The following is a 15,268-nucleotide window of genomic DNA, read 5'->3' as shown; positions in this document are numbered from 1 at the left end:
AGCATGCACCCAGAGGGTGGGGCCAACGTGGCAGGGGTCAGTCCCTTGCTGTTTCCAGACGGCCTTGTGGAGCTAAGACTGAATGCGTTTCAGCATAGATGGCCACCACAAAATTGTACATTGGCTCCCGGCTGGCCTGGGCCAGGGCCAAGGCAGTGGGGTCCATTCCCTCACTGTTTCCAGGATGGCTTTGTGGGCCACATGAAACCACGTCACGGGCCGCATCCGGCCCCCGAGCCTTGTGTTTGACATGTCTGGTCTATGGTCTAATGCCCGCAAGGTCCAGGCTAGCCAAGTGCACCACATAGAATCACAGAGTTGGAAGGGATCTTGGAGGTCATCTAATCCAACCCCCTGTTCGAGCAGGAGACTCTATGCCAGTGTTTCTCAACCTTGACAATTTTAAGGCATGTGGACTTCAATTCCCAGAATTCCACAGCCAGCATTGCTGGCTGTGGAATTCTGGGAGTTGAAGTCCACATGCCTTAAAATTGTCAAGGTTGAGAAACACTGCTCTATGCCATGTCAGACAAATGGCTCTCCAGTCTCTTTTTGAAAGCCTCCAATGATGGAGCACCCTGAACTTCTGGAGGCATAGTTACCCCTTTAGGGGTTCCCAGCCCTTCCCACGTTGCGCAAAACCTGCTTCATTCGCGAGTTTTGCGCGGCCGTGATTTCTACGGGCGCTTCTCAGATTTTAAACACACGAGCCAGGAAACAGCCTATCCGCGCAACGGAGGTGCTTCTCTTGTTTCTCTGCTCTATGAGAAGCAGCACAGGGATGACGAGACGTCGAGGGACTAAACCATAGAGTGCCACAGTCAAGAAAGTCTCTCGCAGCAAGCAGCCGGAGTCCTACCGCCTCTTCAGACCGGGCAGAAGCCGCCGCCCAGGACAAGGGTTCCGCCGAGCCGGAAGTGGGGGAAGACTGCGAATGGAAGAGAGGCAGGCCGCTGAACGGAAGTCGTGCGGCTGAGGGGAGGCGAAGCGGCTTCGAGTGACGGAGCGAAGAGGATGAACAACAAATTCGACGCGTGAGTGAGTCGGGACGCCGCGGCATTGCGGGACACGGCCGGAGGGAAGACCTTCGCGTCAGCCTCCCGGTCGGAAGGGGGGGGGGAAGCCGTGGCGCGTGCGCAGTTGGTCCCAGGAGCGGCGGGGGGGGGAAAGCGGGGTTCGCCGAAATACCCTTTTACTCCGGACTCCCGAAGACTCTAAACCTTTTTCGGGGACTTCCAGTGGAGCCCCTGACAGGCTCCGGGGCTTCGGCTTCCTCAAGCCCGGAGCCAAGGTTCTAGTCCTCATCGTCAAAAGTAAAGACCCAAAAGGAGCAGGAATGTCTAAGCAGCTGTTTTACGAAATGCTGGGGGGGGGGGAGGAGGAGGGAGGGAGGGAGGGTACAGGTAGTCCTCGACTTAGGACCACGATGGAGCCCAACATTTCTGTGGAGGACGTTTGTTAAGTGACTTTTGCCCCCGTTTTACCAACTTTCTTGCCGCGGTCGTTAAGCGAATCACTGCGGCTGTTAAGTTAGTCGCGCGGTTGTTAAGTGAATCCGGCTTCCCCCTTGGACTTTGCTCGTCAGAAGGGTCGAAAAAGGGGATCACAAAGGCCGGGACACTGCGACCGTCATAAGTATGAGTCAGTTGCCAAGCGCCCGGATTTTGATCACTTGACGACCTTGGGGAGGCTGCCAAGGTCGTAACTCTGAAAAATGGGTCATACATAAGTCACTTTTTTCAGTGCCATTGTGACTTTGAGCGGTCGTTAAAAGAACTGTTGTAAGTTGAGCACTGCCTGTATTGAGGCCAAGGAGCCGGACCTGTCCCAGGCAGGGGACGATGGGCTATAGCTCCTCCCCAGGAGCCCTTGGAGGGGAGACCATCAGGAAATCCTAGCAGGGGACTCGAACAGCGCCCCAAGAAAGGGCAACGGGGGTGTGGGGCTTGTCTCTCATTGCTGATGGCTGAAGGCAGCCTTTACTTTCTCCATGAACGTAACAGGCGATCCTCAACCTACGACCACAGTTGAGTCCAAAATCTACGTTGCTCAGTGAGAAATCCGTTGAGTGAGGTTTGCCCCATGTTACGGCCTTCCTTGCCGCAGCTGTTAAAGTGACTCAGTGCAGCGGCTGAGTTAGTCACACGGGTTGTTAAGTGAATCCGGCTTCCCCATGGACTTTGCTTGCCAGAAGATGGCCAGAGGTGATCACGTGACCCTGCCACCGTCATAAATATGAGTCAGTTGCCGAGCATCCGAATATAAATGACGTGATCACGGGGGGATGTTGCAACGGTTATAATTGCGAAAAATAGTGCCGCTGTAACTTCGAACAGTCACTAAGCGAACGGTTGTAAGTCGAGGACTGCCTGTGGCTGGTCACAAGCGTATGGGGCTCGTGGCAACCTTGGGGTCCCCGGAGGGTCTGGAAGGATCAATTTTCCCAAGCTCCGGGCAGAAGGCCTTGGGTGAGTCCACAGCCCTGCTGTCTATGGAGATTCCCAGTCATGCTTGTCTCAAAGGTGCTTTTTCAAAATGACTGGCCTCCAGAAGTTGTGGGTCCTCCCACACTGGAGGTTTTTAAGAAGAGATTGGAAAGCCATTTATCTGGAATGATATATAGGGTCTCCTTCTCGAGCAGGGGGTTGGACTAGAAGACCTCCAAGGTCCCTTCCAACTCTGGTGTTCGGTTAAAAGACAACTGGACTATGTGTTTCCTTGAAGGAGGAGGAGACATTTCACTTCTCATCCAAGAAGCTTCAAAACCAAATGCACAGGTGTAATATAGGTTAGGGGTGTCAAACTGCTGGCCCGCGGGCCGGATGCACCATAGCGAAACTGCGCCCACCTCATTGCCAGCAATGGCAAAAAAAGTCACGATACGTCATGACACATCACGTGACGTTGCAAGTTTGACACCCCTGGTATAGGGGTACCTTGCTCAATAGTAGCAACTGTGAGAAGGATCTCAGAGTCCTAGTGGACGATCCCTTAAATATGAGCCAGCCGTGTGCTGCAGCTGCCGAAAAAGCCAACCCAGTGCTAGGCTGCATTAACAGAGGGATAGAATCAAGATCAGGTGAAGAGTTAATACCACTTTACAAGGCTTTGGTAAGGCCACACTTGGAATACTGCATCCAGTTTTGGTCACCACGAAGTAAAGAAGATGTTGAGACTCTAGAAAGTGCAGAGAAGAGCAACAAAGATGATTAGGGGACTGGAGGCTAAAACATACTGTTGCTGGAATTGGGTATGTCTAGTTTAATGAAGAAAAGGATGAGGGGGGACAGGATAGCTGTGTTCCAACATCTCGGGCTGCCCCAAAGAAGAGGGAATCAAGCTATTCTCCAAAGCCCCTGAAGGCAGGACAAGAAGCAACGGATGGAAACTCATCAAGGAGAGAAGCAACCTAGAACTAAGGAGAAACTTCCTGACAGTTAGAACAATTAACCAGTGGAACAACCTGCCTCCAGAAGCGGTGAATGCTCCAACACTGGAGGTTTTTAAGAAGAGACTGGACAGCCATTTGTCTGAAACGGTATAGGGTTTCCTGCCTGAGCAGGGGGTTGGACTATAAGACCTCCAAGGTCCCTTCCAACTTTATTATATTATTAGTATTAGTATTGTCCGTCCACCGCTCCCACCACCCCTATATCCTGTCACAACTAATCTTTCCATTTCCCCCCTCTCCATCCAGCCAGAACTGATTAACCTTTTTGGATGAGAAGCAAAATGTCTTCCTCAAAGGAAAACACACTCCAATTGCCTTTCAAAAAAAAAAATGTTAAATGAGAAATTGTTCTGGCTTGTTATTTATGTTGGCTGGCATGAACACAGCTTTCTTATTTATATTGGCTGGCATTAGCACAGCTTTCTAGTCCTTGTTAAATACCTTAAGGGGTAACAGATATGAACAGATATGAACATATAAAGAATGGTTGCAGAATTTGGGTTTGTCTGGGGGGGGACATGATAGCAGTATTGCAGTATTTGAGAGGAGGGGGTCAACTGGTTTTCCAAAGCACCAGAGGGCAGGACAAGAAACAATGGATGGAAAGTAATCAAGGAGAGAAGCAACCTGGAATTAAGGAGGAACTTCCTAACAGTGAGGACAATTAACCAGTGGAACAGCTGGCCTCCAGAAGTTGTGGGTGCTTCATCACTGGAGGTTTTTAAGAAGAGACTGGACAGCCACTTGTCTGAAATAGTATAGGGTTCCTGCCTGAGCAGGGGGTTGGACTCGATGACCTCCAAGATCCCTTCCAGCTCTGTTCTAATTGAAATTGAAGATGCCAAGGAACCTTTTCTTCTTAATAACTATAGTGTATCAGAGAGATTTTTATAGCTATGCCTGTTGAAGCGACTACTTCCATGTAATAATTAGGCCAACTATTCTTTGCAGGGGTTGCTTTATTTTATAGTCATCTGTATTACCCATAATTGACTAAGACTGAGTTGTTGTTTTTTCCTGGCAAAGTATATGGCAAACAAAACATTCAACAGCCAGAATGTTGATAAATCAGGCACCGCTTTCTTTCCTCAAGAAAGTTTCCGAAGTTCCTTTATCTCCCAACAACAAAGATTTATTTGCTATGTCTTCAGTTGTCGAGCTTTCTGCCCTGAGGTATTATTTGCTACCCAAATTGAGAGATGAGAACATTTTTTTAAATGTTTTGCTCGTTCAGATAAATTCAGGTTTAACACGTAAAACAGAAACCTGCTTGGGAATGGATGCATATGCTTTAAAGCAGGGGTCTTCAAACTTGGCCCTTTTACGACTTGCGGACTTCAACTCCCAGAATTCCTCAGCCAGCCTCCATTTTGTTTGTTAGATTTAAGGCAGGGGTCTTCAAACTTGGCCCTTTTACGACTTGTGGAATTCAACTCCCAGAATTCCTCAGCCAGCCTCCATTTTGTTTGTTAGATTTAAGGCAGGGGTCTTCAAACTGGGCCCTTTTATGACTTGTGGACTTCAACTCCCAGAATTCCTCAGCCAGCCTCCATTTTATTTGTTAGATTTAAGACAGGGGTCTTCAAACTTGGTCCTTTTATGACTTGTGGACTTCAACTCCCAGAATTCCTCAGCCAGGCACGAGTGCCTGGCTGAGGAATTCTGGGAGTTGAAGTCCACAAGTCATAAAAGGGCCAAGTTTGAAGACCCCTGCTTTAAAGGGGACGCCACAAAGTTAAATTTCTCAACGCTGTGCTGGACTACTCTGCCCATATGACAAATCTGACAAAGGTGTTTTTTTTTTTAACAGAAGATAAAATATCCCCAAAGAAGAGAGAGAAAGGAATGTAAAACTAAACTTAAAATAATCTTTTCTTCTTTCTTCTTCTTCTTCTTCATATGTTAGGCAACTAAGTAGGCTGGTGCATGTATGATGAGGTTATGTAGTGCTTTATATTTGAGAACCAGTTCAGCCTAGGGATTAAGGGTTAGAAAGCTGGAAGCTGTGGGTTCTAATCCCGCCGTAGACATAAAAGCCCACTGACTGACTTTGGGCCAGTCACTTTCCCTCAGCCTACGATGTCAGACTTGGCTGACAAACCAGTCAATCAATCCCTGTCACGACCAAAGGATTAACACTTGGTTAATTTAAAAAAAAAACAAAATACCACAACCTGCCTGGGGTGGGGGAGAACCCACATCAGGGGTGTCAAACTGCCGGATGCGTCATGCCGAAACCGCGCCCGCCCCAGCTGCGGCAATGGGGGGAAAGGTGCGATACGTCGCAACCCGTCATGTGATGTTGCGAGTTTGAGACCCCTGCACTAGATGCTTTGTGTATCATACGCTTCGAAGTACATGAGTGCTGCCAATGTAGTAACTGTCTTCAAAGCAGATGTGTATTTTTCCCCAGATCGTGTGGCTAACCTTTGTAGGTGCTCTGCGACCTTTGAATACACAACGGCTGTGAAGAATTGCAGGACAAGTGCTGAGTCTGGGCTCCCCTGCCTTCAAAGCACCTCGCTGGACTCAAATATGAAGGCTTGCACGGTCCCCAGCGGGCCTTTATAGCTTACAATAGCAGCTGGTAATGGAGGTAGAACCTACAGTCGTGGCCAAAATTGTGGAAACCTTTTGGAAAAAGTGTACAGTAGAAATGCCACCTTTGATTGAAGTTTCCACCCATTTTTCTTCTAATTTGTTTATCATTGTAGCCCTGTTCACTTAATAATACTATTTTTCATCGCTTTCTGGGCAACCAGTCAACTGTTTGCACCATTGCTTTAATTTTATTACGTTTTACAAGCTCACTAAATGAAAGAACATAAAAAACCCCCAACCAACTTGATAGCCATCACATAACACACTGACAAATGTCCTCCTCTCAGCTTCAATATAGAACATCGATAACTGAATCCTAACTGTGATCTGATTGGGTCATTGCCAAACAAAACGACACCCGATTGGCTCTCTAAACACTCACGCTCATTGGCTACAATCAGGTGAAGGAAAGCTACCTGAGATCAACCTAAGCAAGTTGTGCTTCCTTTTTCTGGTTATTTGGCTATAACTTTTCACAGAATACAGTACAGATAATTGAACAGACTTTGCTGCATTACATTCTTGATTAAATTATGTTTCCACTGATATATAATTTTATGGTACTACTCCAAAGAAAAAGTGGTGTTATTAGCCATCAAACCTCAAAAATACACTTTTCCCAAAAGGTTTCCACAATTTTGGCCACTACTGTTAAGAGAATCACCCCTCATAGATCGTCATTGGAAGCGCGATCTCTAGCAGCCTGCCTTTTGGGAATTTGGTGACCATCAGTAGAGCTCGTCCTCAGTTTACGACCACAGCTATCGCTAAGCGAAACAGTTGTTCAGTGAGTCTCGCCCCATTTTACCACCTTTCTTGCCACGGTCCTTAAATGAATCACTGCATTTTTAAATTAGTAACATGGTTGTTAAAGTGAATTGGGCTTCGCCCATTGACTTGGCTTGTTAGGTCGTAAAAGGGGATCCCATTTCGGACAAATGGCTGTCTAGTCTCTTCTTAAAAACTTCCAGTGTTGGAGCATTCACCGCTTCTGGAGGCAGGTGGTTCTACTGGTTAATTGTTCTGACTGTTTTATTTATTATTCGATATAAATTCGAATAATAAATAAAAATAAATAAATAAATAAAGTTTCTCCTTAGTTCCAGGTTGCTTCTCTCCTTGCTGAGTTTCCATCCGTTGCTTCTTGTCCTGTCTTCGGGCGCCTTGGAGAATAGCTTGACTCCCTCTTCTTTGTGGCAGCCCCTGAGATACTGGAATACTGCTATCGTGTCCCCCCTCGTCCTTCTCTTCATTAAACTAGACATACCCAATTCCAGCAACCGTTCCTTATATGTTTTAGCCTCCAATCCCCTAATCCTCTTTGTTGCTCTTCTCTGCACTCTTTCTAGAGTCTCAACATCTTTTTTTCATCGTGGTGACCAAAACTGGATGCAGTATTCCAAGTGTGGCCTTACCAAGGCCTTGTAAAGTGTTATTAAAACTTCACGTGATAGCTTGACTCCCTCTTCTATGAGGGGGAAGGTTCGTTCTCCGAGCTTGGGGGTTGGTTTCTGTTGTAAATATGAACCAAGTTGCCAAGCGTCTGGATTTTGATCACGTGAGCCCCGGGGATGCTGCAACGGTCATGAGTATGAAAAACGGTCCCTAAACGAATGGCCGTAAATTGAGGATTACCTGTAACAGTTGCAGAATGCTGCCCTCTGCATTCACAGTCTTGTAGATAATGATAATGTCCTGGTTCCGACAGATGAAACTCGTCAAAGAACTTCGCGGCATTGTTTACCTTAAAGAATGAGAAGCATAGCCTTGGCACTAACACAGTCAAAGCCAAAAACTGGACACCCCCCCAGCACATAGTATCAAAGCACAATTCCCTCCTCCAATTAACAGTCGTAAATCACATTCCCCAATTAGTTTGAAATGCAGGCTTCCCCTCCAGTTCTCCAGCCCAGCCAATTCTTATCATCTCTTATTTCAATAACCTTGATTCTCTCGCTAGGTCCAGTATTGTTATGTCTAGCTAAACTCTCATGCACATCACCTCCTCCCCAGCATCGTCTAACTCTAACTCTAAAACATAAGAAGAAAATGGTTGCATCTCCAACTGTTGTCAAAGCAAAAACATCCGATGTTAGCAGCGTTGATAAAAGGAGATGCTTGTTGATTTTTTATTTTTTTAAAAAATAATGACGCTGTAAGAATTGATAGTCAGCAACTCAGTTTGTATTCTCAGGTCAGGTGAAGGAGGAGGAAAAAAGAGAGGCTGAAATGGAACAATTTGTCTTGATGAAGGCCAAGCTCTTAAGTTTTAACTCTGCTGGTCAGAATTGTGGGAATAAATTAGTTTGCCTCTGAGCAAACTCTCCTTGAATGGAAGTTGTTATTGTTATTCACTCTTCTTGTTTCTCTCAATACAGGGCATATAGTTCCCCTTGCCATTCTCAAAGTCCTGTTAGGTAAGTTACGAAGGTCAGTGAAGAAGCTTTCACTGAGTAGAGATTCAAACTCAGCTTTTTCCCTTCACTCCACCACTCCATTTGGGCATGTACAGCAGTGGCCAAAATTGCGGGAACCTTTTGGGAAAAATGTCCAGTAGAAACGCCACCTTTGGTTAAGTTTCCACCCATTTTTCTTCTCATTTCTTTATAACTGCAGCCTTGTTCACTTAATAATACTATTTTACATCGCTTTCTGGGCGACCCGTCAACTCTTTGCACCATCACTTTAATTTTATGACGTTTTACAAGCTCAATGAAAGAACACACACAAAAAAACCAACCGACTTGATAGCGATCACATAACACACTGACCAATGTCCTCCTCTCAGCTTCAATACAGGACATCAATAACTGGATCCTACTGTGGTCTGATTGGCTCATGCCCAAAACAAGAGGACACCCAATCTAAACACTCGTGCTCATTGGCTACAATCAGGTGAAGGAAAGCTACCTGAGATCAACCTAAGCAAGTTGTGCTTCCTTTTCCTGGTTATTTGGCTATAACCTTTCACAGAATACAGTACAGATAATTGAACAAACTTTGTTGCATTACGTTCTTGATTAAATTATCTTTCCATTGATATATAATTTTATGGTACTACTCCCCCCAAAAAGGGGTGTTATTAGCCATCAAACACGAAAAATACACTTTTCCCAAAAAGTTTCCACAATTTTGGCCCCTGCTGTAATTGTCACCTGTGTGAAATTAACTCCTTGCAGTAAATGCCTCGGCCCACGCTTGTAAATAAAAATGGAACTTACACTAAATAATAATAATAATACTCTCTCCTTCCCTCCACTCCCCCCTCCACGGTGATGGGTGTTTTCTTGTCTTGGAGAAAATAAGAATGCTGCTTGGTCTAAGGGGGGGGGATTCTGCTTCCCAAATTAGTCCAGGAAAAGGTTTCTCGCAAAATAATTGTTGCTCTGCACTTCACATCCCCTCTCTCTGTTTTGCACTCAGAAATAAAGAAATAAACTGCAGCCTTGGATAAACCTGGGACAGGTAGCTAAAATGATTGCTAGAACTGAACTCTCTCTGCTTTGAGAACTGAACTGTCTGCAATTTCTCCCCGCGGTGGCATTGATTTAGCTTCTGATGTTGGGAAGTAATTTGACCGAACAGTTTGAAGATGAAAGAGGCCTTGGTGTTTTCCCCGCTGTGTAGGATGACAAGTTCTATAATGCACCTCAGGAATCCTTTTTTTAAAATAAATAAAATAAAATAAAAATATCTAAGGCCATCAGACAAAGCTATTAGTTTTTGACTTGGATTCCACGTATCACGGGAACGTGTATATTTATTCAATTTTTATAGCTGCCCAAGCCAACCAAGTGACTCAATGGTATAGCTCAGGGGTGGGCAACCTGGGCTCTTTTATGACTCGTGGACTTCAACTCCCAGAATTCCTGAGCCAGCATGGGGGAACTGTAGCCCCTTCATGACTGGTGGACTTCAATTCCCAGAATTCCTGAGCCAGCCCGGGGGAACTGTGGCCCCTTCATGACTTGTGGACTTCAACTCCCAGAATTCCTGAGCCAGCATGGCTCAGCTTGGAAACCTCTCCCTTTCCCCTCAGCATGGCTGGCTCAGGAATTCTGGGAGTTGAAGTCCACGAGTCATAAAAGAGCCAAGGTTGCCTACCCCTGGTATAGCTCCTGTAGCTTATTCAACTGTCCCTAGTCCGAACTCGGTCACGAAGGCTTTTTTTTTTTTAATCTCGAAGGAAAAGCAGGCGTTCTCGCTTTCAAGTTGCTTTTTGTCGTTCTTTTCTTTTTTCCCCGCTAGCCTGAAGGATGACGACAGCGGCGATCATGACCAGAATGAAGAGAACAGCACACAGAAAGATGGTGAGAAGGAAAAAAACGACAAAGACAAACCCCAAAGCAGTGCCAAGAGGAAGGTATGTCCCCATCTTTTCAATCAATCAATCAATCAGAAGAGAGCTGGAAGGGACATTAGAGGTCTTCTAGCCCAGCCCCCTGCTCTTTTCTCTAGAGCAGGGGTCGCCAACCTTTCTGCGTTGGCCTGGTGGGAAAAGGAGGGACAGGCACCTTTAGGCGTGGCATGCGCACACACGCAAATGTGGCTGAGCGTGCGCGCGAACGGAGCTGTGAGCATATGCACACAGCTGCTAGCACCAGCTCGCGGCTCTCCTAGCGCTGGCGAGAAGCTCACAGCTTAGTGCCGGCGCAAGGACAGCTGAGCATGCACACATGCATGTGTGCACTGAGGCCACAGCCCAGTAGTGCGCTGCGGCCCGTAGGTTGGGGATCTCTGTGTCGACGCTGCTAACATCGGATGTTTTTGCTTTGACAACAGTTGGAGATGCAACCATTTTCTTCTTATGTTTTACTCTTGGTACTGGTCCAAACAAAAAAAAAAGTGGTGTTATTAGCCATCAAACCTCAAAAATACACTTTCCCCAAAAGGTTTCCACAATTTTGGCCACTACTGTTAAGTGTGCTATTCTTCCTTCCTTCCTTCCTTCCTTCCTTCCTTCCTTCCTTCCTTCCTTCCTTCCTTCCTTCCTTCCTTCCTTCCTTCCTTCCTTCCTTCCTTCCTTCCCTTTCTTCTTCCTTTCCTTTCTTCCTCCCTCCCTCAACCTCCTCCCTTCCTATAGAAGGAGGGTATATAATTCTAAGTGCTATTGCTATTTTTGATTTGCCCTTTATTAATTGGGAGCTGTACTCCTGACTTTTGCTATTCAGGCAGTCTAAAACACTGAGCAGAGTTGGTTTGCTTAAACCCCTTTTGTGGCGTTTGTCAGACCAACTCAACTCCATCTGCTTCCTTTAAGATCTGTTTGCCTCCAACCAAGAGGCACATAAAGGCGTGTAAAGCAGAGTTTTGTGAACCGGCCTTGTGCAACGAGCCGCTTTTAAGGAACACAAAAAAAGGCCTCTGTGGAGCCTCGTCCTCTGCCAATTTGGAGAAACTCCAGCAAGCAGCGAGCACCGCTAATCTCTGACTTAAAAATGTAGTCCATTTCTGGCAGACTAACGGTCTGTTTCAAGCTATTAAGAGAGGTGGGGATTTCAGAAAGAAAATGAAGCTAAACGGTTTGTTCACACAGGGCGCCAGCGGGAACAGGCGGGTTCATAACTCTGGAAATGTCTGCTTTAGAGGAAGGCATCAGGATCAGTGAGTTGTTTAAATGTCTCACACACACAGGCTGCGGTTCCGGGACCGGCTGAGCACCCTCTGCAGTATAATTACACGTTCTGGTACTCCAGGCGGACCCCGGGGAGACCCACCAGCTCTCAGAGTTACGAACAGAACATCAAGCAAATCGGCACCTTCGCCTCGGTGAGTGCATTGCGGTCGTGCGGTTGCGAGGCGGCTTGAATGGGGTGGGATGTCCAGGCCAAGAAAAAATAAGGGATATAATAATAATAATAATAATAATAATAATAATAATAATAATAATAATAATAATAATATCCCAAAACAACTGGAGCACCACTTGAACACCATCGGCATTGACAAATTCGCTATTAGTCAATTGCAAAAGGCGGCCTTACTAGGAACTGCTTCCATCCTGCGACGATATCTGTAATACCATCAAACATCCACATCTGCCTATCCCAGGTCCTGGGTAAGGTCTCGATAGGTAGACAAAATGCCAAATCCAGTCTGAACATCTGGCTGACTGTGCGATGATCCATAATAATAATAATAATAATAATAATAATAATAATAATAATAATAAAGTCATAGAAAATGATAAAATTAAACTGCTGTGGGACTTCAGAATTCAAACAGACAAGCACCTGCAACATAACACCCACAGTTGTCGATAAGAAAGACAAAAAAGTCTGGATAGTGGACGTGGCAGTGCCTGGAGACAGCAGAATAGACGAGAAAGAACTGGAGAAGTTAACAAAATACAAAGACCTGCAAATAGAAATAGAAAGACTTGTGGCAAAGGCAAGCAAGGGTAGTACCAATAGTAATAGGCACCTTGGGTGCAATCCCAAAACAACTGGAGCACCACTTGAACACCATCATCGGCATTGACAAATAAGCCATTAGTCAATTGCAAAAGGCGGCCTTACTAGGAACTGCTTCCATCCTGCGACAATATCTGTAATACCATCAAACATCCACATCTGCCCATCCCAGGTCCTTGGTAAGGACTTGATAGGTAGACAAAATGCCAAATCCATCTGGCTGACTGTGCGATGATGATGATGATGATGATGATGATGATGATAAGTTGGAAGGGACCTTGGAGGTCATCTAGTGCAACCCCCTGCTCAGGTAGGAAACCCTATACCATTTCAGACAAATGGCTGTCCAGTCTCTTCTTAAAAACTTCCAGTGTTGGAGCATTCACCGCTTCTGGAGGCAAGTAGTTCCACTGATTAATTGTTCTCACTGTCAGGAAGTTTCTCTTTAGTTCTAGGTTGCTTCTCTCCTTGATTAGTTCCCATCCGTTGCTTCTCGTCCTGCCTTCAGGTGCTTTGGAGAATAGCTTGACTCCCTCTTCTTTGGGGCAGCCCCTGAGATACTGGAAGACTGCCGGCTTTCATGCCTAAGGCAGAACTAGAACTCCCTTTCTCCTGATGATTGTCCCAAAGTCACCCAGCCAGATTTCATGCCTTAGGCGGAACTAGAACTCACCGTCTCCTGGTGACTGGCGCAGTCACCAAAGCACCTGAAAGCAGGATAAGAAGCAACAGATTGAGAAACTAATCAAGGAGAGAAGCAACCTAGAAATTTCCTGACAGTTAGAACAAGGTCCCTTCCAACTCTATTATTGTTGCTCTGGTTATTGTTGTTGTTATTATTGATCATCGCACAGTCAGCCAGATGTTCAGACTGGATTTGGCATTTTTGTCTACCTATCAAGTCCTTACCAAGGACCTGGGATAGGCAGATGTGGATGTTGTTGTTGTTGTTGTTATTATTATTAATTGACAGAATTTTATGTTGTAGCCAACAAAGAAATGGCTCTGCAGGTGTGCCCAACCAGTTTGTGCTTCTCCAGTGTTGATAAACTCCACCACCTCTCAGCCTTAGCTTATACAGCCAGCTTAAACAGATCCCACCAGACAAGATGGGATCTGCAGTCTCAACCATTTTTGTTGTCTCATCTCTGAGTTGAAATATCCAGAAGAGCTTTTGTGTCCCAAACTACAATGTGAATTTTCAGGGGAGATTGGTTTGACTGATTCAGGTTTCTCTTGTGTACAAGAAAACATTTGTTGTTAGTTGCGAAGTCGTGTCCGACCCCTCGCGACCCCATGGACAACGTTCCTCCAGGCCTTCCTGTCCTCTGCCATCTTCTGGAGTCCATTGAAGCTCACACCTGCTGCTTCAGTGACTCCATCCAGCCACCTCCTTCTCTGTCGTCCCCTTCTTCTCTTGCCCTCCATCTTTCCCAGCATTAGGCAATTCTCCAGTGAGTCCTTCCTTCTCATTAGGTGGCCAAAGTACTTGAGTTTCAACTTCAGGATCTGGCCTTCTAAAGAGCAGTCGGGGTTGATCTCTTCCAGACTGACCGGTTTGATCGCCTTGCAGTCCAGGGGACTCGCAGGAGTCTTCTCCAGCACGATAGTTCAAAGGCCTCCATTCTTTGGCGCCCAATAGTCAATATATATTAACACATTTTGACACATGATCTTAAATACTATTATTACTACTACTACTACTGATGATGATGATGATAATAAATAATAATAATAATAATAATAATAATAATAATAATAATAATAATAATAATAATAATAATAATAATAATAATAAAGTTGGAAGGGACCTTGGAGGTCATCTAGTCCAACCCCCTGCTCAGGCAGGAAACCCTATACCACTTCAGACAAATGGCTGTCCAGTCTCTTCTGTACAGATAGTCCTCAACTTGCAATCAAAATTGAGCCCCAAATTTCTGTCGTTAAACGAGACCTTTGCTTAGTGAGTTTTGCCCCATTTTATGACCTTTCTTACCACGGTTGTTAAGTGACTCACTGCAGTTGATAAGTTAGAAAGCCGCTCGTTAAGTGAACCCGACTCCCCCACTGACTTTGCTTGTCAGAAGGTCACAGGAGAGGATTTACATGACCCCGGGGACACAGCGACCGTCATAAACACGAGTCAAGTTGCCAAGCGTCTGAATTTTGATCAGGTGACCCCGGGGGATGCTACAAGGATCGTAAGGATGAAAAACAATTGTAAGTCGCTATGTTCAGCGCCGTCGTGACTTTGAACGCACGGCTGTAAGTCGAGGACTGCCTGTCGTTTGAATAGGCAAGATGAGAAAAAAAAGAAAAGGGAAAAACTGGACAAACCGGTTCGATTCACCGAAATGCCACAGAGAATAGAAGTAGAAGGTTACCTAAATACAGTTTGGGAGGTTTACCGTGCAACCTCTTCGAAAGATTTAATCAGAAATAAGGTTTGGTCCCTAGAGGGCACCACGACTCTCTGGAACGGCTGGCAAATGTCTGCTAAAATCCATGGCAGCCTTTTTTTTTTTTTTTTGTTAACCACAAATGAAGGCGAGTATATGTGTCCCAGGATAATGTTGCAGGATCCACTTAATGCCACTTTACAAGGCCTTGGTAAGGCCACACTTGGAATACTGCATCCAGTTTTGGTCACCACGATGTAAAAAAGATGCTGAGACTCTAGAAAGAGTACAGAGAAGAGCAACAAAGATGATTAGGGGACTGGAGGCTAAAACATATAAGGAACGGTTGCTGGAATTGGGTATGTCTAGTTTAACAAAGAGAAGGACGAGGGGGGACATGATAG

The 15,268-nt window shown here is 45.6% G+C and overlaps 1 protein-coding gene across 1 annotated transcript in view; it reads left to right on the top strand.

The window, feature by feature from the left end:
- Window positions 1-925: 925 nt before the first annotated feature.
- The window catches only part of EIF4E2 (eukaryotic translation initiation factor 4E family member 2), a 21,665-nt gene continuing 7,322 nt past the window's right edge, over window positions 926-15,268 (top strand). The window contains exons 1-4 of the mRNA XM_015831694.1: window positions 926-1,034; window positions 8,431-8,469; window positions 10,301-10,415; window positions 11,687-11,821. Of these exons, the coding sequence (XP_015687180.1) occupies window positions 1,015-1,034; window positions 8,431-8,469; window positions 10,301-10,415; window positions 11,687-11,821 (309 nt within the window). The 5' untranslated portion in view covers window positions 926-1,014. The remainder of the gene's footprint in view (window positions 1,035-8,430; window positions 8,470-10,300; window positions 10,416-11,686; window positions 11,822-15,268) is intronic.

Source organism: Protobothrops mucrosquamatus, unplaced genomic scaffold (assembly GCF_001527695.2).
Source record: "Protobothrops mucrosquamatus isolate PMUCROS unplaced genomic scaffold, P.Mucros_1.0 scaffold_276, whole genome shotgun sequence".
In the NCBI taxonomy this organism is placed as follows: Eukaryota; Metazoa; Chordata; class Lepidosauria; order Squamata; family Viperidae; genus Protobothrops; species Protobothrops mucrosquamatus.
Note: the sequence above shows the minus strand (reverse complement) of the source record. Positions and strands in the feature narration are given on the sequence as shown.